This window comes from Pelophylax lessonae, assembly GCF_965119305.1.
Source record: "Pelophylax lessonae genome assembly, chromosome: 12".
NCBI lineage: Eukaryota > Metazoa > Chordata > Amphibia > Anura > Ranidae > Pelophylax > Pelophylax lessonae.
The window spans coordinates 17792314-17817766 of NC_138779.1; the positions used below are offsets into that span (position 1 = coordinate 17792314).

Consider the following 25453-nt stretch of genomic DNA (forward strand, 5'->3'; position numbering starts at 1 on the left):
TGAATGCCAACATGTACTGTGACATACTGAAGCAGAGAATCATCACCTCCCTTCGAAGACTCGGCCACAGGGCAATATTCCAACATGATAACAACTTCAAATACACCTCCAAGACGACCACTGCCTTGCTAAAGAAGATGAGGGTAAAGGTGATGGACTGACCAAGCATGTCTCCTCAAACGGAAGGTGGAGGAGCGCAAGGTCTCTAACATCCATCAACTCTGTGGTGTTGTCATGGAGGAGTGAAAGAGGACTCCACTGGTAACCTGTGAAGCTCTGGTGAACTCCATGCCAAAGAGGGTTAAGGCAGTGCTAGAAAATAATGGTGGCCAAACAAAATATTGACACTTTGGGCGCAATTTGGACTTTTTTACTTAGGGGTGTACTCACTTTTGCTGCCAGTGGTTTAGACATTCATGGCTGTGTTTTTAGTTGTGACAAGAGGAACCCTACTTAGTGGTGATACATTCATTTTAAAGTGTATGTGCAGGGTGGTACAATGGCATTAAAGTAAACTTAGCCTGGCAAGTAACAGGTTTAGAAGGGGAACACCATACATTTTCAATGCCTCACTTCTGTGGTCCAGGGCCAGGTTCTAAAATAATGATAATGTGTCCCAGCGAAGCCCCTTGGATCCCAGGCCCTCCTTCAGCTGGTGACATGGGCCTGTTCCAACCTGTCCTGGCACAAGACTACAAAATATTTTGAGGTCAACAGTGCAGAAAGCTAAATTCCCTCCACCAGTTCTTCAGTCAGCATACTTGTCTTGCTCCAACTTGTAGGTTTAGAAAGGGAAGACCATACATTTTCAAGGCCTCACTTCTGTGGTCCAGGCCCAAGATCTGAAATTCAGCATCTTGTGGTCCTCACAAGAACCTGTGTTTTTCCTCAAATTGATCCCTGTGTTCCAGTGGAGCTCCTTGGATCCTAGGACCAGGCTGTGGGCCATATTTAGATTACTCCCTCCTCCATTCAAGCACTAAGCACATCAATTGTCAACTGCCAGAACTTCAGTGTGCAACTGAGACTTTTGCATTTGACTGTTGTCTGAAAGGGGATTGGGCTTCAAGACTTGATCAGAAGTTTAGATCCCTTATTCAGTCGAAAGGATTGCATGAGGACTAGAGGGCATACAATGCGATTAGAGGAGAGGCGTTTTAACCTCAGGCAACGTGGGGGGTTCTTTACTGTTAGGGCTACAAGATTGTGGAATTCTCTACCACAAGAGGTGATTTCTGCGGGAAGTATGGTGGCTTTCAAAAGACTCTTCGACGTACATATCAAGAATCAGAACATTCAGGGGTATGTGAGATGATTACGGCCACACACACCTACACTGGTTGAACTGGATGGACTATTGTCTTTATTCAACCTCACCTACTATGTAATTATATACAGCTTGGGTTTAGGATACACTTGTACCACAGGGCTTCATTAACTTCAGCTTTTTGGGTCATTTTAAATGTTTAGGCCAGGTCCGTTTTATTTAAAGCTGGCTCATGTCCTGATTAGTAGACACCACCATATGCCTACTTGCATAGTTGGTATATTAGCAGAGGGCACCGACACTGGGCTTAATAGATACTTGGTCAGAAGTTGAGCCCCCTAGTACTAGTGCTTGGGTTTAGGATGCAGGTAGGGGTGAGAGGGACAGAGGGGTTGATTTGAAGGCTTGCACAAGCTCCACAAGATTCCATAACTTCAGCTTTATTGGTAATGTTATATGTTTAGTCTAGGTCAGTTTCATTTAAAATTGGTTCCTGCTCTGATTAGTAGACACCACCATATGCCTGCTTGCATTGTGAGGCACAACTGGGCTTGCAAGGTGGGGCCAACTACAAATGTAATCAATATTTAAAAAAATATACTATTATCAGCTAAAATTATTATTTTTTTCCTGGGAAAGTTTAGTGAATGTAGTCATAAACCCTTAAAAAAATAAAGCATACAGTTTGAAAGAGTGTCCTGGAAAGGGACCACCATAAAATCCAGCTTCCGGACCACATCGCCAGTTGGCCAACACTAACAACGGATACAGGGTGCAGCTGTACCAGTTTTAACAATGGTATGATGGTTTGGGCAGTAGGGTAAATGGCTGAAGGGCATCATTCTAAAGGTGAAGATACCCTTTAAAATTGGCGGTTTTCTGAAAGTAATTCTTTTTTTTTTTGTTAATTGGCAATATGAGCTTTTCAATAATTGTTAGCAGTTCTCACGACTGATTCTCATTCCAGTTCTAGAGGTTATTTGTTTGGCTAAATAAGCAGTTCTAATTAATTACATTTCAGAGGAAGCAAACACCAAGTCTGCACCCAAGCAATTAATTGGATCTGGCTGTAATAAATGGAACATAATGTAAATGTTATTATGTTTTGAATTAATTAAATTATTATTGCGCCTCACAGTGGGAGGATGTTTTTCATTTTTTTGTACCATTTTAGTAAGGGAAACAAGTAAAGAAATTTTAAAATTACTTATATATTCTTTTATTTTATCATAGGTGTAAAACTGCAACAGTTTTGTACATGGTTTGAAGCAGTATAAATCCTTATATAAACCATGTTATGTTTAATTAAATATAATTTTGTCAAAGCCCCCTGGATTCATTTGGTTAAGTAAGCATTTTATTTAAAGCTGTTCTCTTCTTGAAAATTCAAGTAAATTGAAGAAAACTTAAAGTGGTTGTAAAACTATGATATAAAAAAATGAACAAAGCATATCCTTCTTTACTAGCTTTAATCCAAAGCACCTAGTTTCTGTCCGATCTCTTCTCCCTCTGTTATCTGCATGAGTCACTTCTGGCAGTCCATGCCGACATCACAGAGTCTCAGGAGACAACCTCCAGCACGGAGAAGGTGATTGCCAGCCTCAGCTTGTTGTAGGAGGGAGCCACGCATGGGCCCCACCACCCTGTGACATGGAGGGACCACACTGTATGTGCTGCCTGCCCCACTAAAATAATTATAATGAATGTGGATTAACACCCAAGGATGACCATATTTTAAATCACCCAACCAGGCCTCATGCCAGAAGGATGGTGTCTCTTATTCAGCTGGTGACATGGGTTAGACTATTCAATGGTGAGGCTGCACAATGGAACATATACCTTTGGCTCAGTTCTCACACATAGAACTGTCTATTTACAGTTCCCGACTCCGTGTCCCTTTATGAGTGGATTCCCTCCTCAACTAATGGTCACAAAGTAGGATGTGTAGCCTCCCTTGGTTTCACATGGGAGCAAAAAAAAAAAAAAAAAAGAAAAAAGGACCATCCAATGTCCCTATATACCTTCACAACTGGAAGCAACCTTACCTCTGGCTGACCAGTGTTGGGGTAGTTACTCAAAAAATGTAACTAGTTACTAGTTATTTCTGTAAATTGTAATGAGATTACTTTACTAGTTACTGCATTTGAAAAGTAACTTCACTACTTATTACCTTACTTTCCTCTTTCTTAATTGACCGTGTAGAAGAAGATACATGACACTCTTTCTGCATAGAGTTTATTGTATAAACACAGGCTTTGGGAAACATGAGAACAAAACCTGAAAAAAACAGAATAAAACATAAAGTGCAACAAAAAGTCATAAACTTCATCCCTCTCTATTCTTCGAAATAACGATTGTATCGCACGGCTTGGGTAACGCAGGTTCCTATAGCCTAGTAAAGTAGTGTAGTTACCTCCTATAGCCTAGTAAAGTAGTGTAGTTACCTCCTATAGCCTAGTAAAGTAGTGTAGTTACCTCCTATAGCCTAGTAAATTAGTGTAGTTACCAGTATTAGTATTGTAACTAGTTAATTTACTTAGTTACCAAAAAAGTAATGTAGTTACTGTAATCAGTTACTTTGTAACTAGTTACCCCCAACACTGTGGCTGACACACCACTGCATGTAGTTAACCCCATTGATATTAGGCAGAAATACAAGCATAAATGCAGTGACCTCAGTGTCACCTGCCAACAAACTGTACATGTTTCCCTATGAGACTGTGTAGAGGGGGATGTGTTTATTCCCTCCACACAGGTCTCCGATTACACTCAGCTCCCTGGTCTCTGCTGTGCAGTGTGTGATGTCTGATCAAAGAATGGATCCTGTAAAGCTGAACATCAATGCGGACTCACTGGTATTGGAATAAATGGCAATCTCGGCCTGGGCTTCCGGCAGGCCATGCCCACAATGGGTTTCACTCCGCCCATTGGAGCTTGACCATAGGGGGTTGGCTGAGACTGCCATTCATTCCAATATAAGTGGGTCTGCATTGATGTACAGCTTTATGGGATCTATCCTTTGCTCAAGAGTTATTTGGAGCCGAAACAAGCTCCTTCCCTGGCTTGAACTCACAGTGGTGGACACAGGAATTCTTTCCCCTTTAGCCAGAGTGGCACACATTTTTCATTACCGATTCACAGTGTGATGTCCGATCCCTGCCTTCTGGAGCTCAGAAATAGCCTTTGAACAGCTGTAGAGGATAGATGGTGCAAATAAACAGGTACAACCTATCTAGGAGAATTTGTTTCCTCTCTGTGTATCACCTAAGGCAAGTCACTTCAGGTGGTATATGTGTAGCGCTCACCCCTAAGGCCCCTTTCACACATGGGAGTCCGTCGACGCACTCCTTTTTTCTCAGCGGGGGATCCATCCCCCGGTCCCCCGCTGAGCAGGCGGATGGCAGCTCTGTCTCCACGCTGTGTGCGGAGACAGAGCTGTCAGGTCCCCACTGTTCTCTATGGGAGAATCCAATGAGAACAGACCGCCTGTCCGTTCTCATCCGATCCGATCCGCTAGACAGATGGAAAATAGGGTTTCCATCTGTTCAGATTTTACAGACCGGATCGGATCGGATGTCAGCGGACATGTCTCCGCTAACATCCAATGCCCCGTAGAGATGCATGGGGCATCAGTTCAGATCCGCCTGAAAAAAATAATTAAAATGTACTATATACATGCACCCTACCAGTTTTTAGATATACTGGCTGCATTACCACACATCCAGTTCTAGAGTGACAACACTCATTCATATCGTCTGTACTAGGACTACACAACCCCTCCACTCTTGTATTCTTCAGAACATAGCAGGGTATAGTTCTGTAGTCCTTAGAGAACAAGGGAGAACCATATGAAAGCATCAGCTCACAAGATTTCTGGTAAGATCAACAGGTATTTTTTTAAAACTTATCGAATAGATATAATAAAATACTTTCATAGTATATTACCAGGCCAAAAGAGACCAAATATAAAAGATGAATTGTTGGGGTTTGGTCATGCTATGGGTGCGGCTTCGGACGAAACACGTTAGTATGTTACTGCTGTATCCTGCTATGTAGCCAATAAAGAATTGTTCCAATGCATGTAACCGTGTAGTCGGCTTCATTGTATCAGAGAATTTTCACCGCTCCTCATTGGTCAAAATGTTTTCTGCTAAAATACTAATAATTCCATATATAACAACAATTAAAAAAAAAATCAATAATCAAAACAACTAAATATTGCAAATACCTATTTTAGATGTTTAGGCTTAAAAATATATAACAAACTATTTAATATACAGTACATAAAAATGTATGTTTACTACAAATAATTAATAATCTTTTTCATTTATAGTAAAATATAATACAGCATCTGATTATTTTCAGGCTAGATTTTTTATTTTTTTTTTATTTTTGTTTTTTAAATTGAGAACAAACAGCGTGGTTGATCCAATGTTTGGGGTGTAGATGACTTGCAAATATTGTGTGTATGGATCCGTTTCATAACTATGTATGTTTTTTTTTTTTTTTTCATGATGCCGCAATTTTCTTTAAAATAATTTTCTTTCATTTACTTCTTGCAGGGTCTGAATGTTTTTGGAGCAAACATGTGTATATTAAATTGCAGAAAGAATTCTCAGAGGTGTCAGTCTTTTTGGGCCACTCTTTCTTTTTTACTTTCCATTCCTAATGAGATTTCTGGAAAATGGCAAGATATCACATACCCCAATTACCCCACATGCACTTTCAGCTCTAAGAGCAACAGGTAACTTAACAAGACATCTCAGCGTGTCTGGGATATTTTTCTAAAGTACCCCCTAGAAATGCAGTACTCCTTCTCTATGTGCATACATTCACTTTGTTAACCCCTTCTGTGCTGAAATTCCACATTTATATTATATTGCACAACCCGCTTAGGTCCTCTGACTGTTGCTTATTGGAAAGTGATCTGCACACTATTTTAAAGTGTTACGTGAAATTAAAATAGATCATTTATATGTAATTTTCTTATTGTTTGTATTCCTCCAGTTGCTTTAAAAATACTAATAAATGAAATATGACATAATGGAGGAGATTTAAAAAAATATATATATTCATATTTCATTATTTTGTAATCTGAAGATTTAAAGAGACTTTAAACAATTTACTCTTTTGATTGCAAATATTTGTCTTGTATTATTCATTTTTTTTTTCTAACAGAATATTTGTTTTCTATTTTTTGCATTACTTACAGTAATGTTAATTAGATTAAAGATCACACTCCAAGGTAAGATCCCTGTTAATTTATATTTAGGCTTTCGGACCATCAGGTCTGTCTGTATTTAGCATGACAACAGAGGTAGTTCACTCTCCTCAGCACACTGCTCTTTTTTTTTTCCATTTATTTTATATAGAGTGCATGTGCCATACAGTTCTGTCAAATGGCTGGTAGAACATTCTTTCATTTTACTCTTAATAGTTTATTATAAAATAAATAAATAAAGAGTATAAACGAAGGTGTGTTGTTCATAAATCTTAATTATTAAGTTTTATTATATGCATTAATTATATGCAGCACCCTAAATTTATATAAAAACCTATGAAAAAAATAAAGAGTATAAAAGAAATTGTGTTGTTCATAAATCTTACTTATTAAGTTTTATTATATGCATTAATTTAATTATATGCATTAATTATATGCAGCACCCTAAATTTATATAAAAACATGTGAAAAAAATAAAGAGTATAAAAGAAGGTGTGTTCATAAATCTTAATTATTAAGTTAGATTTATTATATGCATTAATTTAATTATATGCATTAATTATATCCCTAAAATGTATTTAAAAAAAAAAACCCTGTAAAAAACTAAAACACGTCTAATGATTCCTGTATGACAGTCTAAACAAGTCCCAAATCCAGTTGTCCCTGACTGAGCCAAATCCCCCTTTATCGTGTCTCACACGCTCTCCCTCCCAGATACTGCAGATTACAGTGGGGGGGAGTTTGAGCAGCAAAGGCAGTACAGCCAATCAAGAAAGCAGTGGGCAGGGCTAGGTGTGGTTAGGTGATGATTGACAACTATAGGCTTTCAAATCAGCAGTGACGATGCTGATAGCCACACCCCCTGGAACTTCTTCTCATCCCACTGTAGTGCAAGCAGGAACAACCTACATAGGAGTGGTGGCTCTGCTCCTAATTGAAGAGCAGTGCAGCATTGTTGCTGCACTACCGCAAGAAGTAGCATTAGGGAGACTGTCAGGTTTAACTAGTTTTTGTTGGACTTTTCAATGAGGCTAAGAGAAAAATGTAACTGCAAATGCACTTAAAATAAAGTGCTGTGGTACATATTTTTTTTCTTTTAATGGGAGGCTCTAGTTTTAGTTTAATTACAAATATATGTATTTAAATCCCTATAAAATAAGATGCTTGCTGTTTTAAAAATAATGTATGATTGTTGTAAATAATATTACATTCAGCTTGTTATGTTGTAGCCTTAAAGTGGTTGTAAACCCTTACATATTCCCAGTGAAGTAAGAAACAAATCCTCCTGCAAAAGGTGTACCTGTGTATCTGCAGTATTCTTTTCTCTACATCTGTTCAAAGTCCAGAATTACCACTGAATTTTTCAGCTCTGAAAAGCAGGGGGCGGAGAGCCGAAGTTACACTCTGCGGAGCTCAGTGAGGAGAGCTCTGAGAGCTGATTGGAGGGAAGATACCCCCCCCTCCACAAAGTAAACATGGACAGAGCTGAGTTTGTCCCTCTGAAAAGCAGGGGGTGGAGAGCCAAAGTTACACTCTGCGGAGCTCAGTGAGGAGAGCTCTGAGAGCTGATTGGAGGGATAAGACACCCCCCCCTCCACAAAGTAAACATGGACAGAGCTGAGTTTGTCGCTCTGAAAAGCAGGGGGTGGAGAGCCGAAGTTACACTCTGCAGAGCTCAGTGAGGAGAGCTCTGAGAGCTGATTGGAGGGAAGAGACACCCCCCCCCCCCGCCCCTCCACAAAGTAAACATGGGCAGAGCTGAGTTTGTCAATCTGCTGAAGGTCCCTCCCCTGTCACTATTTTTCTGTTGGTGTCAGGAAAATTTTTCATGCTAATAGCAGAGGAATGAAGCAGCAGACAGAAATGACACTTAGTGCTCTGGATTGAAACAAGTACACAATAGGATATGCTTTGTTCATATTTAATGCTGGAGGTTTACAACCAATTTAAGAAATATTCTTAATATTGCAATAATTTTTAATAAAATAATTACCAATTTTAACAAAGTTTACAATTGGTATTAAACTAATTTCATGCACAATATTATAAAAATTACTTTTAAATAGTTTTATTTTGTTAATAATAGAAGAAAATAGACCAAAGGTCGTCTATAAACCATATACATTAAACACAATTCAAATAAAACTTTAATATTCTTTATTTCAGCAACAGTAAGGGTTCTAAAGTGTTTAGGTTTGACCACATAATATATGGTTTTGGTAAATCTAAAGAAAAATTATACAAGAAAATTGTATACTGTATGGCCAGCCTAAGTCTTTCCTACTTAATTTTTCTAATAAAAAATAATCTAGTTATTTGTTGTCCTACAATAAATTTTAATAAAAAAACAAAACAATTTAACAAAGTTATAATGTATGGCCAGCCTAAGTCGTTCCTATTTAATTTTTCTAATATAAAATAATAAAATTATTTGTAGTCCTACAATAGTTTTTAATAAAATAAAAAACAATTTAACAAAGTTCACACTTTTTTAAAAGTATTTTACGCACAATAATATAAACATTTTTTTTTTTTTAAATAATAGTATAAAAATACTTTAAAATAATTGCATTTTGGTAATATTAGTAATAGATGAATAGAAGAAAATAAAATAAAGGTCCTGTATAAAAAGTATACCTTGAACAAAGTTTAAAATAAAACTGTAATATTCTTTTGTTCAGCAACAGTAAGGGTTCTAAGTCTTACCTCCTTAATTTTCCTTATATCCTGTCAGCACTGAAGGGATTACAAAATCTGATCTGGCTGTAAATTACAATTTTAATGTACACCAAGGCTTTTTCTCATACATAGAGATCATCAAAATAGACTAACATTATTTCCACTGCCACCCCAGGGAATTTATTTGTTTAGTTTTCATTTATGACTTAACGGCAAAAAGTTGTCTCTTGTCCACTGAGACGTTTATTGAAAGGGAGGAAACACATATTACAGGTTGATGACTAGAAAAGAAAAGTTCTGGACACATTTTGATTAATTGTTACCCTTGTAAACAAAAAAATTCCTGGGGAATTTGCTTGAAAATGGCTTCGAGTATCCATCATTTCTGCTTTCTAAGAGCAATATTTATGCATAGTGACAATTAAATAACCAGTTACGAGATTAGTTACCTCGGAAATGGCTTTGCACACATTTCACATATCCTGCAACCTGTGACTTTACACCTCTTGGTGCCATATTGTGGAAACAATGATGGCTTTACCATTTTCCTTTTGCCGGTTATGGAATTGCTTTGACAAATATACTAAAATAATACTTTTAGCAGTTACAGCCTCTGTGATATGAAGACATGTTGGAATATATTCATGTATAAATCTGTGAGGCGTGGTGCTCTGTAGACCACTGGTTGTAAGTCTGGATGTTGAGGTTCCTCTGTATGCTGGATTTGTACAATACTGAATGGGAAGGTGATAAACAGTGATATACCAAATGTAGAATACCTGCAATGTACAAACTAGACACCTAAAGGTCAAAACAGTAGGACCTTAAGAGCCGGTTCACACTGGGGCGACTTGTCAGGCAAGTCGCCGTGGGTCGCCTGCCATAGATTAGCACAGGACCATTCTAATAGGAGCGACACAAGTCGCTCCGACTTAGATAAAGGGTCCTGTACTACTTTGGGGCGACCTGGAGCGACCTGCATTGACTTCAATGATATGAAGTCCATGCATGCCGCTCCGAGGACGCGGTGCGAGCTGCGCACCGCGACTTCACAGGTCACCCCGGCAAGTCGGGTCGTGCCTATGTGAACCGGCTCTTAAGGACATCAAAAAACATTAAACATACTGTATAACCTCTGCATTCTCCCATCATAAGTTGTGAATACACAAGATATGAGGCACAACTTTTACACCACAAAAGTCTTTAACTGATAGGAGACAGTCTCAACACATTGTTGTTTGACTCCGCTCATCAGAAGATAAAAACAAAGGCAGTGTCCTATGCCAGCCATTCTCAACCAGGGTTCTGTGCAACCATAGGGTTCCATTAGAGATGTCTAGGGGTTCCTTGAGCTGTAGCTACTTCACCACCTATCGGAAGACTCTTGAATAGTTCCAGGTCCAAAGTCACATGGTATGACTGCGAGGGTGACATTCTGAGCACCACTGTAAAGGGGGGAATGTTTGCCACTGACCACCACCATTGTAAGGGGCCTTTTCCAATGATCACCTATGGGTTGTGACCACCTTCTGGAGAAATGAAAAATATTCCAAGGATTCCTCTTGGGCAGGGGTCTCCAAACTTTTTAAATGAAGGGCTAGTTTACTATCCTTCAGACTTTAGGGGGCTGAATTGTGGCCATTAAGAGTGTCCCAACATCAGTGGGAGTAAACAACCCCCTATAATTGGTATTAGTGGGAGGAATTGTGCCCTGTCATTAGTGTCTTGGACCCTGTCATTGGGAGGAATTGTGCCCCATTGTTGGTGTCATTGGGGGAAATTGCGCCCCATCATTGGTGTCATTGGGTGGAATTGTGCCCCATCGTTGACATCATAGGTAGAATATGTGCTCCATCATTGGTGTCATTGGAAGGTATTGTGTCCCCCTTTGGTGTCAGTGAATAGAATAGTACCCCAAGGGCCAGATAAAAGCAAGCAATCTGGCCCCCGGGCCACACTTTGGAGACCACTGCTCTACAGTAAAAAGGTAGAGAAAGACTGTCCTATGCAAACAGCTATGTATTATATAAACCATTAAAAACAATGAAATAGGGAGGCATCCCCAGATAGATCATGGTCCCCACCATCCTGACATAGAGCAACAAAAGAGTGAAGGAGGAAAGTCAGGAAGGCAGCACCCCAACCAGCTGCACCCCATGTCCACACTAGATCATCCCTTTCTGAAGCTCACTTATCAGAACCTGGGAGACGCATTGAAACAATCTCCTATGAGGTAAAGAGTTTTAGGGTGGACAAGTCGTGCCTCATATCTTGTGTGTTTACAGAAGTTACGATGGTAGAATGTAGAAGTTATATGTGTTAGTGTCTTTCCGTGTATACTAAACGCAAACAGTAGTGCATGATATTTTAATGTGGTTAAATAAATATATATATATATATATATATATATTATTATATTTTAAAAATAAAGTCTATACACAGTTTGATTTTCATAGAATTCCCACTGATTTAAACATTTAGTTGTCTAGGTTGTATATGAATGAATGCCTGGGATGTGGACATCATCTATACTTCCTTAAAAAATATTGCATAATATGTAGCTGTGCTACCTTCAGCACTAAAATAGGAAGTGGTGACTTTGAGTTGCATGTCCAAAGGTAACAGCGAAGTACATGATCCTGGCCATGTATCTCAGAGGGGCTAAATGCAACTTGGTAGTTGTTGGAGCGCAATAACTCAAGTGAGGCTGCTCTCCGTTCAAAAACGGTACCTCCTAGACAAGAGGAAGGCAACCTTGGAGAGGTGGAGATCTATCTGAACAATGTGGAAGAGGTCAAAAATCATCAGTGTGCAGCAAGCTTTTTTTTTTTTTTTTTTTTTTTTATAAAGGAGATAACCTAGCAAGGCCCCATTAAAAAGTAACGCGTGAAGAGTTCACAGGTCAGTAGTATGTAACGCAAAGTTCAGGGGTCAGTAGTAGGTAATGCGGAGTTCAGAGGTCAGTAGTAATGCAGAGTTCAGAGGCCAATTAGTAATGCAAAGTGCTGGGGTCAATAGTAGGCGAGGCAGAGTTTAGTGATCACTAGTAGTGCAGAGTTCAGAGTTCAATAAGTAACGTGAAGTATAGGGGTCAGTAGCAAGTAATGCAGAATTCAGAAGTCAGTAGTATGTAAGGCAAGATTCACAGGTCAGTAGTATATAATACACAGTTCAGGGGTCAGTAAAACATGACACAGAGTACAACGGTCCATAGTATGTAATGCACAGTGCAGAGGTCAGTAGTATGTAAAGCACAGAGCAGAAGTCAGTAGTATGTAAGGCACACAGAAGAGGTCAGTAGTATGTAAAGCACAGAGCAGAGGTCAGTAGTACATAACATACAGTTCAGAAGTCAGGAACAATTAACATGCATCACCCCAAAATGCAAAAAGCCTCCTCTAGTACAAACATCTACACTGCTAAAGCTAAAATCACCTATAGCACAAATTCCTCTCTATACAATGTACATTCCAGACCTCAAATACTGCAGCACCTGTAGAGTGAAGGAAGTCCTCCAAGGGCTCTCATCGGCTGTGCCATGTGATTCATTCGAGCCGAGAAGGAACCTAGGATTTTCCTCAGCTCTGCAATGCCGATTTGCAAGTCTGATCTGAGGTCTGAGAGGCAGTGAGCAGAGTTGGGAGATAATATCTGGCACAGTGGGGTTCTTATCCACCAACAGGGAAGCTAAGTGGTTAGGAGTGAAGGGAGGGTAAACTAAAAGCAGCTGAGGAGAGAAGCATTAGGCCTTGTTTGCACTTGTAGTTGGGTGGTAGTAGAACAACACAGTTTGCACACCATGCAACATAAGGCCTCCTCACCACTTGCAGAACATGCTCTGAAGAGCGATCTATCGCAGAACTCTTTCCAGAGAGCTAGTAAAAATGTAAAAAAGCCTTTATAGAGAACTTATGGAAAAAATATTAGCCACACTCCAGGACTTAGCTCCTCTTTCTGTATTTATTGATTTTCCAAAAAAACTGCATATCATAGGCGTGCACACAGGGTGTGCCGGGAGTGCCTGGACACACCCCAATCACCTAGGGCACATTAGCATTATCGCTCTGTTTGCCAGTGAGGAGATGGGAAAGATCTCCCTCGGACCTGCTCTGCCATAAGAGAAGTGCCACACAATTTTATTTCACTTTGCCAGCAGGGAGAGTAATGTATCGGGGCCATATACATGTAGGCAAACACATGCATGTGTATTTAAACTTTGGGGTGCACACCCTAATGCAATAGGCTGCGCACACCTATGCTGCATATAATCATGTCTCCCCTCAAAACAATCTTCATTGACAGGTTTCACCACTGCTGGCTTGCTCACAGGGATATTGGAATTCCTTAACTTCCCTTATACTTGTGAGCAGCCAGCAATGGTAAAATCTGTCAAGGAAGGTTTGTCTTTGGGGGGGGAGACATGACTGTAGGTGGTCGTTTTTGACAATCAATAAATACAGAAATAGGAGGGTGGCTAATATTTTTCATATCTCTGACGAAGAGTGGAGACAGACTGTGGAAGCTAGAACCCGGGTAGTCCGTGTGTGATGAATGTAGGGAGTCTTGAGCGGAACCATGGATTCTGGTCTGTTCTTACAGTGAACTTTTGTTGCTTTGTACTCCCCTGGTGTGCTCACAGGTCTGCAAGTACCTTCTTCCTTTTTAATTTATATATATATATATATATATATATATATATATATATATATATATATATATATATATATATATATATATATAGTGCAGGAGCACATTCTAATGAGATTTGGTAGTACATCACTAAGGTGATGCAGACAGAAGTTGGGGTGTAGGGTAAGTATATTGAAATTTTTCCAAAATTGTATGTTTTTACCAATTTAACTGTTTTTTTTTTTTTTTGTTTTTTTACATAGTGGTCTTTTAATTTAAACAAAACAAAGCACTGTCCATCTGTCTACCATATGTTTATCATGTTTAGCATATCTTTTACTAACTGTTTAGATCCAAGCAAACAATTGACTTGACACTGATGCAGTCAGAACATATTTTTCTTTCCCAGTACCATAATGTTGCTTCAATTTTTTTTTTATGTTGTTTCCTCTTCCACGTAGTGCAAAATACCCAAACCCATAGATAATTTTGGGTCCTGTCTTAGTTGGTTACTGAGTGATGTGGAGGAGAAGCAGCACAGTATTTTAAACTAATTTTCCACCGTTTTTTCAAGCTTGTTGCTGTTTTCAGGTAGAGGCACTGTGGGTATTGGATATGTTTTTTTTTTTGTACTCATGAAGACTTGAAGAGCTCAGTTTTTAAAATTTTTGGAATATTAAGCAATAACATCTTGTATAGACTGAAATATAATAGTGATTCTAATTGTATGCCAGGTTACCATGCTTGGAGAAATATCTGCAATGTGCTGGTGTTGTATTTCCTTGGTTGCCTGTATTTTTAATCACCTAGACCAGGGGTCTCCAAACGTTTTAAGGAAAGGGCCTGTTTACTGTCCTGAAAACTTTAGAGGGGCCAGACTCTGGCCAGTGGGAGTAGAAAAAGTCCTGGTGTCAGTGGGAGTAAACAGTGCCCCCTCGTTGGTATTAGTGGAAGTAATAGTGCCCCATCATTCGTATCAGTAGGAGGAATAAAAACCCATCATTGGTGTCAGTGGGAGAAACATGAATAGAGAGGAACCACTACTTAGAAACTCACCATCTATAGGGTGTACATACACCCCGTGGGAAATATCCATCCGCCGCCAATGGGCATACATATAAATGTATGTTTAAAATCTATAGTGGTGGTGATAACGTCCATCAATAAAACTCCATAGCGAGACGCGAGACCTAACTACAGCACATCCTAGACAGTTGAAAAGAAAAAAAGGGGGGTAAAAGCAAGGGATGGGGGGTAAAAAAAACAAAAAATGTTTTGGGTTGGATCATAAAAATGGAGCATAGCTGATAAAACCATCTAGACCAGGGGGCATATCAGCCCCTAAGGTGAATATCTATTTCAATTCAGAATGTAGAATTGTGTTATCAAAATCTCCCCCCCTCCCCCCTCCCCCCCCCCCCCGAGGGCTGGGATGTATCCTATCTAACATCATGAACTGTCCAGACTGCATATACGACAGCTCTCAAAATGCCTAGCGATAGGACTTTCAGGAATCCCATCTCGTATATCATGGACATGTTCCTTAATGCGTTGCCATAGCTTGCACTTAGTCTTGCCTACATAAAGCGAATCACAGCCCCCCCGTAGAAGATATACAATACAGATCGTCTCGCAGTTGCCAAAATGTTTATGCCAAATAATGGCAGAGCCAATTTGTAAGATATCTCCACCCACTCGTATGTATCGGCAATACTCGCAATGGCCACAGCGAAAGGTACCACGGGGACGAGTCCCACAAGGGTCTAAGCCCTGATCAAAGTGGCTTGATGTGAGAATGTCCTTGAAAGAGCGGCTTCTGCAAAAAGTAACTTGCGGACCTGAGCCCACAAATTGTTTGATATGTTTATTCTGGGTGACAAGATGCCAATGTATCTCCAAAATATTCAGGATATCTGTATGCTGTTTATTATATTTGATGGTCGGCCTAATCTTGATTTGATCCACCTATTTTTCACCCTGGAAGAGCAAAAGCTCACGGGGACTTTCCAATGCCCTTTTATAGGCCCTTCTCAGGGATCTGTGGCTATATTCTCTTTTAAGAAACCTTTGTTTAAGAGACTGTGCCTGTATTTTGAAATCGGCATCTCTAGTGCAATCCCGGCGTTCTCCTAAGTATTGAGCGGTAGGGATGCTGAAAATTAAATTTCGATGATGGGAACTATGAGCGTGGAGTAGAGAATTCCCTGCTGTGGGTTTCCTGAATAAGCTAGTTCCCATCGACCCATCCTGGTGTTTGTTTAGAGTAAGGTCCAGGAAGGGTAGGTTATCTGGATGGATGTTAAGATTAAACCATAAATTGAATTAACTGTTATTGAGTTTATCAATAAATTCCAACAGTACCTCACTAGGGCCTGTCCAGAAGATGAGGATATCGTCAATGTACCTCTGCCATATTGTGAGGTGTCGGAGGTACATCGACAAATCCTCATCTGAAAAAATCGATTGCTCCCACCCCCGTAGGTACAGGTTAGCGTAGGAGGGGGTACAGGTGGATGCTTTCTTATTCATTTTGCCATTCATGAGCAGATGTCTCACTGAGAACTATAGTAGTAAGACATATTTCTATCTTCAAGAGCAGGGTCACTAAAACTATAGTTTGTGGGCCAAATGCAGCCCATTGCAAGATTCTAACTGGCCCACAGCTACGGTTAGTGGCCTTCTGGTCAGTCTGCGTTCTTTGTTTCACCCCCAACATTCTCAATTTCCATTTTCCCTCTTGGTCTCCAGCCTAGGTCCCCCAGCTGCGCTGTCATTGTACCATCCTTGGTTGCTAGAACCCCCGGCGTCCCGATAACCAATCACATTCTTGCCTCAGCACTTGCATGAGGACTGTACTTCCTCAGCCCAAACCTTATCAGCTTCTATAGCATTGCTCCTGGGATTGCAAGGCTCCCAGTCATGCTGCAATTGTCTAGTAGATGCTCTGATTGAGAGGATCTCGGATGGGCTTATGTTTTTTTAGAATTTATTAGCTTTTTTTTTATTTTATTTTTTTTTACTGAAGTTCTTCCTCTTTAGTTCTGAATCATATTTTGGTAAAACGTATTCATTCATTTAAATTTAATTCATTAATTTCTAAAACTTTTTTTCGGCCTGCAAATATTTGTAATATATAAGAAGTGGCCATCGTACTGAAATGTTTGGGGACCCCTACTCAAGAGCATTACCCCACCACTGGTTTTACCTTATATGAAAGAAAACATTCTGGTTGGCAACACATCCAAAGAAATCACCTTTATTAGAAATCTTCATAAAAAAAAACATCTTCAAAAAGATGGGATACAGCATACACAGCTAATGCATTTCACACTAAATCAGCACTTAATCATAGCTTGCAGGTTTTACATTGATCCTCTGTCCAACTTGGCCAACAAGTGTGCACAAATGATGAGTGAATAAAAAACGGAAAGATTAGTGCCTGTTCACTTGCACAGATATGTGTGAACATACTGGATACTTTATGTGTGCAATATTTATTAACTCTTCCATAATCGTTGTCAAAAAAGTCATATAAGGCCAGATCTCATCAGCACAAGCAATACTTTGTGTCTGTTGCTTGTAAGGCCTGAGCCTTCTGTGGTCACTGTATCGTGTAATGGAGGAGTTGGAAAGATTTCACATATTTCATTCTGAAAGAGAGAGAGCGAAGAACAGGAGCACTGCACCAAGATTTTGGAATCCAAATGTATTTATTCCACTTAAACCTTTTAAGCAAGATCTCTCAATACAACCAATGTGTTTTGGGGGCTCAGACATGCCCCTCATCATTTTTTTCTGAGCCCTGGAACAATTTAGGTGTACTTACAGATCTTGGTTGAACAACTTTTTGGAAATTAATAGGTTTGGGTTTCAACCTCTTGCTCTTTTTTCACCCTCCGATTCTGCTCTGTAGTGCCCTTCAAAAATTTTGCACATCGTCAACCTGCGGACTGGCCAAAAGGCACACCGGGCGGGCTGGGCCACATGTCAAAACGATGGATGATTAGACAGACACAAACACGGCATGGATGGACATGGAGCGGTGTGCCAGCACCTAAGACATGTTATAAATACACCTATGAAGCATCACCCTGAGGTACAAACATGGTGCACTGTTGCCTCGGGCCATAGCCTCTGTCTATGTGTCAGTGACCTCAATAAAGTTGCACGGAAAGACAACCCATTGGGGCCCTGTGGGTGCCATGTTGCTGTGGTCCAGGGTGGAGAGAGAAAGAGGCTGCCGCCAGGAGCCATGTTGGTTGTGGCAAAAAGGGAAAAAAAAGGGAGGAGAGCTTCTGGGTGAGAGGTCACGGGCGGTCTGAGTGCACGATAAGGGAGTCCATGCAGTGGTAGGAGGAGTGTGGGGGGGGGGGGATTGGAGGTTTCAGAGGCAGGCTGGTAGGCATGGAAGGCTCACTTAGAGGGGAACTCAAGGGAAATATAAACAAACATGTATCCAGTTCACAGTGCTATGTTTTATTTTAATGGTGCCATAATGAATTACCTAACTTGTTTAGGTATTTTTGGAACCTGTATACCTCTCTGACTATTAAAGTGTAACTAGAGGGAAAACTTTTTTTTTTTTTAGTTTGGACAGCAAGGAGAGGGATTAGAACCCCTGTTGGGTTTATATATATCGTATATTGTATATATCATGCACCTGGCTCTGACTGAAGTGGGCTAAATATAACTAAAAGACATTGAGAAACCGGTAGTTGTCATTATTTGTAATTTCGTTTGGAAATGGACAGCTCAGTCTAAAATGCCCGAACCCAGTTTTTGTCCCAGTCCGGGCCATCTGTGAAGGTGAAATATACCCATCTACCCATCTCTATGAACATTTCTTTCCCAGTCCAGGATGTACGCATTAGCTGACATTGGCTATCATCTTGAGGATATGTTGAGAGGTACCAGGTCATATACAAAGTGTACTTACCGAAACATTGCAAATCAGATTTCTTACTGGCTCGTCTTGATCACTGCTTTATCTTTGGCATTGTAACTATTAGAACTGCTGTCAATGATACGATCATATGCACTAACCCAACTTTACTTTTGTCCCAATTTGGTCCTCAGTCGTCCTCCAGCGTTACTGAGGAAACATTTATACATCAGAATGACAATTAACGGACGCATTCCCAGATTTTAGCCAATGTAATTGTATATTTCTTTTTGTTTTCAGAGTGAAAGAATCGAAAAAGGCCAAGGAACTTGAAGATATAAAACAGCGCCCCTTAGCAATGTGACAGTGCTTTTTTGGACTGTTTCATTTTCTGTTTTTAGCAGAGACATGCAACAAAAAAAAATAAAAATAAAAAAAAAAAAACACTGCAGTTTTCAAGAGATCACCTGCAGGATTTTAACAGTAATCTTTTTTGGTCATTGCATTTGCACTTTCATGGACAACTTTTGCTTTGTTCAGCAAGACATCTTGGAATTTAATCTTCTGTTGAATCATGGGAAATAAAAACATATGGCGCCAGGAGATGATTGACCGTAGCTCCAGTCTCTTAGACGGGGAGCCCTGAGATTCATAATAGGGCTGAATTCAAACAACGTGTGGAACTGTTCAAATGTTATACCAAAAATTATTGAGCAAAGGTGGAAATGCACAAGCAAATTCTGAATGCTAAACCCACAGCCATCGATCACTCAAAAGGAGGCCATGGACATCCTTGAACGAATGGAAGGTTTGGACCATGCTTTACAGCTTGACTGTCTTACTTGTCCGTACCTGAGCTGCATCGTGGACAGCACCTCCAAAATTCTAGTATTCCCCATAAATACATCATATAAAAACATGCAATTTATAGGCATATAAATTAATACCATTATGCTTAGAACGTAGTTGAAACACCATACGTCTTCAAGAGATGCAAACTTCGTTAAACGTGTCAGTCATTTAGTGTGGCGAAGGAGTCAGCCTGACCACGTGTAAAAGAGTGGTTTTTATGCTTGACTTTTTTTTTTTTTTATTATTTTATTCAAAATTCTATGTATATAAAACATATCTATGCATTGTGCACATTACTCTTGAGTGAGGAGGATCTAAAGTCAGCATCTGCTAAAAAAAAAAAAAATGAAAGCTGACACAAGAATGGTTGGTTCCCACATTTCTTCACACAGTAACAATGAATTTGCAAAAATCTGTATGATATATCCATCTCACAAAAAAAAATGAGTGTGCACGGTATAATTACTACTAACCCCTATATACGATAAATATTCAAACACATGCAGATTCAGTATAATCCTGCCAACTACGCCATTAAGCTGTCCTGTAATACTCGGTTACAGACCACTTACAGTTGACCATTGACACTTCTTGCCTCTATCAGTATTTAGCAAACTCCACTTTGAAAGCGGAGACCTCTATGTTATGCACAAATAATTATATATAAGATATATGTAAGCAGAATGAAGATTATATCTTCTAAAAAAAAAAAAAAAATATTTTTTTCATGAAGTTACATGTTCATTGATGTTTAGGTATTAGTTTGAGTCTAATCTCAGAAGATAGAAGCTAGAAAAAAAAAAAAAACACCTTGTGTGTATCGATTGCCTGCTTCCCAGAGGGGTTGCGTATACTGCCCATAGGGATTACCCATACTGCCCATAGGGTTGCATTTACATTGCCTGAACATTTTGCCACCTAAGAATCAATTGGTGCTGCGTGCTGGCCAGTTAATAGTATATTTGGACTTCTCGAACAAAGAACAAGAGAAAGAATCGTATACAGAAGGCGGGAATGGAAATGGGAAATACTACTTCAAACAAAAATATAATTCATTGGATGCAGGATAATACCATGGCTGGAATCCCTTATATGTGTAGATTGCTGGACTGGAAATGTGTGGATGAGTTGTCTGTATATATTGTATATATTAATAAAAATAAAAAAATTAAGATATGTGCATGAAACCAAGAACACAAAAGAAGTGAAAAAAAAGCAAAGCATTAGTGGCTATGGTCTGTAAAATTAAACAAAAATTTTATTTCACTATAAGAGTAATTTATTTTAAATGTTCTTTAGAAGAACATTTTGCTAAGCATGATTAACTGCAAAATAAAAAAGAGCTATTGTATTTAGACTTTAGAAAAAGCTAATTAACATTAATAAACGGATATGTTTACATTTCATATTTGGCTACCAAAACATACTTTTATCTTATTTTTTATGTTTAATCTTATTTATCTTTTTCTTTTTCTTATTTTTGCCAATGGTGCCAAGTAACGTGAATGCTATATCGCTTAAGAAAATTTAGTTTCGCAAAGCAAATACTCATAAAAAAAACTGTATATGCTTAAAATCATACACTCACGCCAATTAAAAAAAAAAATGTAGACTGAAACTCAATAAAACGCTAAGAAAAAAGTAAAAAAAAAATAAAAAATAACTCAAATAGTATGAAAGTAGAGAATATGTTTCACATTTTCATATCTCTTTGCTGGAAGTCAGAAAATGTTAACTAATAATTGCACACAAATAAAAGTGTAATACAAAAGTGTAAGAAGTATTAAAAAAAAAGAAAAAAAAAGAAAAAAAAAAAAGATGCTAACTGGTCTTGTAGGGGACTCATGGTATAAGATATTTCCACACAGGAACAAGCCAAAGTGTTCAGACTATAAAGTATTTGAAAGGAAAGAGAGTTACAAAATAGTAGGTGTGCTTCGGTAATAAACTTTTTGGCACTCATTGCCGGCGTTTGTTTGAACTTTTAGACTTACAATCTGCAACATATTTGATTGTATAGGGAGACAGTACTATTCAGGTTGTACTAGCCTTTTTTCCCTACTTCAACAGTTTCTACTGTATATTTTTTTTATACTGAGAAGTAAAATGTAAAGATTACACAATGTGCATATGTAAGAAACTTTTATCCAGGACGTTTAAGACAAAAAGGCTTGAAAATGAAGCTCAAAAATTGACGAGGTCAGTACTCTTGCTGCATTTTTTTAACAAATTAATTTTCCTTTCATGTGAGATGTACAGATAGGAATGAGCTGAAAAAAAAAAAAAAAAAAAAACAATGATGTATAGGTTATATACTTGTCATAAGATCACGCACAATCCACCATTATGAATAGTCTGTACATTAAAAGATAAAAAAATAATTATATATACTGCTCTTTTTTGACGGGACATTGAGTGTTCCAAGTAGAATGTATTTTATTATGTACTCACAAGGAACGGGATGAAAAAAAATAAAATAAATTAATACACATATCAAAAAAAAAAAAAAGCCTTTTTGGAATAACACTGCTGTTGTGTATTAGTATTAGCGTAACTTTTTGAATTTTGTTATCTGGAACTGTATATTAATATTTCCACTTTTCATGAAGAATGTAATTTTTTCTCACCTTGGCAAGAGTACTGGTCTCCCTTGTAATGCTGTATTCTCTGTATATTTGTACTAAAAAAAAAATACACATTGAGGTCGGTGTTGTGCAGTGTGTCGATAACGTTATCCGATTCAGTAACATTGCAGGACCTTTCCAAGTTACTGTACCATCAGAAAAAAAGCAGTCACAAGGGCCTGTTCTAGCACTTCAGATGCATTGAGCTGTTCAGATGAAAGAGAGTGTCTGTCAAAGCAACTTTTTGCAATAAACCTTTTACTGGCAGTGAAAAATCTTGGATTTTGAATGTAAAAAAAATGCATAAAACAGCTAACTTGGATGGAATACATAACATTTCCCAAGTGCCAGGAGTCTGTCATAATATGTAATTGTTAAACGTATTCTGTCTCTCAGCATTTTAATTTTCTAGATTATTTCTTTTTTTTTCTTTTTTTTTTTTTTTTAATTTATGTTCAGCTTCTGTGAACATTAAAAAAAATAAAAAATAACAACATCTGTACTGTGTGCGAGAAATAGAATTTATAACGTGAAATCCCTACATGGTTGCACGCTTACAGCAGTTCCACACAGTAGTTGGCGCCAACGGGGGTCCCCAAGGCTTGCATGTAAAGCTAATATAGATGTCTCCTTTTTTGTAAGTTTTATTTTTGTAATTGTGCATGTAAAAATAAAAAAATAAAAAATCACTGAGATCAATGGATCTGTTGAAGAAATCAGCTGCTGGAACCATGCAAAATGTTTTGAATTGCCCTTAAAACTATGGAAAATGTTTTCTGAATGCTTTCTATTCTTTCTGCTGTAAATTACAAACAATTAAAATTCCCCATATTACACATGTGTCTGTTTATTTCTTTTCTCTTATTTTTTGGGTAATAATTTATTTTTCTCTTATTTTTTGGTAAATCATTTATTTTTCAATGAGCAATACATTTTAAACAACACGAAGAAACTGGAAAAACAGGTAAGAAAATAAATACAAATTAGCGTTCTAGCTATGAATCTGGATTTCCATTGCAAAGGGGTCCATTAGAAAAGCAGCAGTATGACCATACTGCAACCATACCACAGCTACATATTTTTCTGCATATATTTTGCCTTCCCATAAGTCTTATAAACTCATAGATTTTGTCTCACAAACCAGTTTTTTTTTTTAGAGAGAATTTTAGACAGAATTAGAAGATGCATAGCAAAGGTACATGAAATACCAGTGTATACAAAGGTGTGACCATGGGTGAAGGACATCAGAGCCTAATGTGAAAAGGTATATCTTCAGATTATGCAGCATGGACTATGACAAAATGAGAAAGTCTAGTGCAGAATGTAGGAGGACCAATTAATTAATTCCAATCAAGAAAGCTCCAAGAAACAAATTATGTAATTTCGAAAGTAGAGGGGGGGGGGCATCTTTTAAATAGCCAATGCACAAGAGCAGAAGAGGAGAGGTGGAGAGAGGCAAAAAAAAGCCAAGGTTGAGGTTAAGACCGACAAGGGGAAACAAAGATGGAGAGAGGATGCCTGGGGAAAAGAAGGAGAGGGGAAGAAAAAGGAAAAGGGGAGCGAGGGTTGGGTAATAACTCCACGTGTGTTTTGACCATACAGTAGGTCAAAAGGCTAAAGGGTAGTCACGAGAAATGTCACACTGAGAGCAGAGATCTAGTTATGCCTAGGTGAGCGTTGTAAGATATCCAGGGGTCCCAGACCTTCAGGAACTTGGTATGTAAGTCTTCAAGTGTAGACGTGAACTTTTGTTTTCAAGCTCTAGCCAACATTTGTAGAGCCCCAGGAATAGTGATGGGCGAACATCGGCCGGGGCGGTTTGTGAACACCAGCCGCAAATGTTCTCAAAAGTCCGCGAACCGCGAGTTCGCGGCAGCCCCGTTGACTTTAATGGGAGGCGAACGTTAAAAACCTTTAGGTCATATTTGCAGCCACAAAAGACGTACTAGCTGTGCACAAATAGTCCCAGCACATGGACAATGTCATAACAGAAGTATTGCAATTGAAAAAGTTGCCCTAATTTTTTTTTTTTTTTTTTACAGCACAAAATATATATATTTTTTTTCATGTATCAGCCAGAACTGACTGCAGCCGGTAAATACATTGTCTAATACATATAGGGTCCATTCACATTGACAGAGCGATTTGTGTGTGACTGCAGCTGATCTCTAACTGCCCCTAAAGCAACCACAGGATATCTGCCCCTATAGTAAAGAGACTGTAATAGACCCTATAACAACATTGGAGCATTTTAAATGACTTTTGTGGACATTGTCAATGCGATTTGTGTGTGACTGCAGCCGATCTCTAACTGCCTCTAAAGCAACCACAGGATACCTCTCCCTAAGCTCTAAAGATACTAGTAGACCTATACCGAAAAATACCAGCCCTGAAAAGGACTTTTGTGGATCTTCACAGCGCTATACATTATGTGTCTAGCAAACTCTCCCTGACGAGCACAGCAGACCTCTCCCTACACTGGCAGAAAGCAGAATGTGAAATGGCCACCAGATCGGGTCTATTTAAAGGGTAAGAGGACTGTCCATGTGCTGGAATGTTTCAATTGGCTGTCCTGTTCCACCTGACGGCTGTGTCACGGGTCAAAGTTCTCCCCAATGTAAACAAATATGGCCACCGCGAACGACACCATGTGTCCGAAAATTTGGCGGGTAGCGAACAAGCAAAATTCGCCACGAACCGACCGCCGGGCAAACCGCAAGGCCATCTCTACCCAGGAACACAAATCCCACCAGCCAAACCAAAATCCACCTAGCTAATCTAAACAGTCAAAATGTTGTGGACATCTGACTATCCTTCTTGGACATCCCATACCAAAACTATGACACTAATATGGGATTCCCGCGCCCCTGTCTTTGGGCTATTCCAACCTCCACTTTTCTAGGAAGGCTTTTTATAAGATTTTGTAATGTGTCTGTAGGAAAGTGTACCTATTCAGCCAAAAGAGCATTTCTGGGGCCATTTTTGAGATTGTACAACATAATGACCTGCCTCGTAATTGCATTCCAATTTACCCCAAAGGTGCTCAGTAGGGTTGAGGTCAGGGCTCAGAGAAAGACACTTATGTTCCTCAACAGCAAACTGGCCAAACCATGTCTTTATGAAAGTAGCTTTGTACACAGGGGCACATTAACTGACGGGACAGAAAAAGGTCTTTACCACACTGTAACCACAAGATGGGAAGAACAGAATTGTCTTAACAATTAGTTTTAACAATACTCTTCCCTGGGAACACCTGAACTCAATATTTAGGAGGGGTGTCCATGCTGGTTCTTGGAGTG

The 25453-nt window shown here is 39.0% G+C and overlaps 1 protein-coding gene across 10 annotated transcripts in view; it reads left to right on the top strand.

Moving 5' to 3' along the window:
* The window catches only part of CAMTA1 (calmodulin binding transcription activator 1), a 2131086-nt gene extending 2108098 nt beyond the window's left edge, over positions 1-22988 (top strand). For 5 of the 10 annotated variants that reach the window (XM_082273273.1, XM_082273270.1, XM_082273272.1 and 2 more), the window contains 2 exons: positions 5830-6011; positions 18979-22988. In XM_082273273.1, coding sequence (XP_082129399.1) covers positions 5830-6011; positions 18979-19042 — 246 coding nt within the window. In that variant the 3' untranslated portion in view covers positions 19043-22988. Of the gene's footprint in view, positions 1-5829; positions 6012-6479; positions 6513-18978 lie in introns of all 10 variants that reach the window. The other 5 variants (XM_082273277.1, XM_082273278.1, XM_082273279.1 and 2 more) reach the window with 2 other exon arrangements.
* Positions 22989-25453: the final 2465 nt, after the last annotated feature.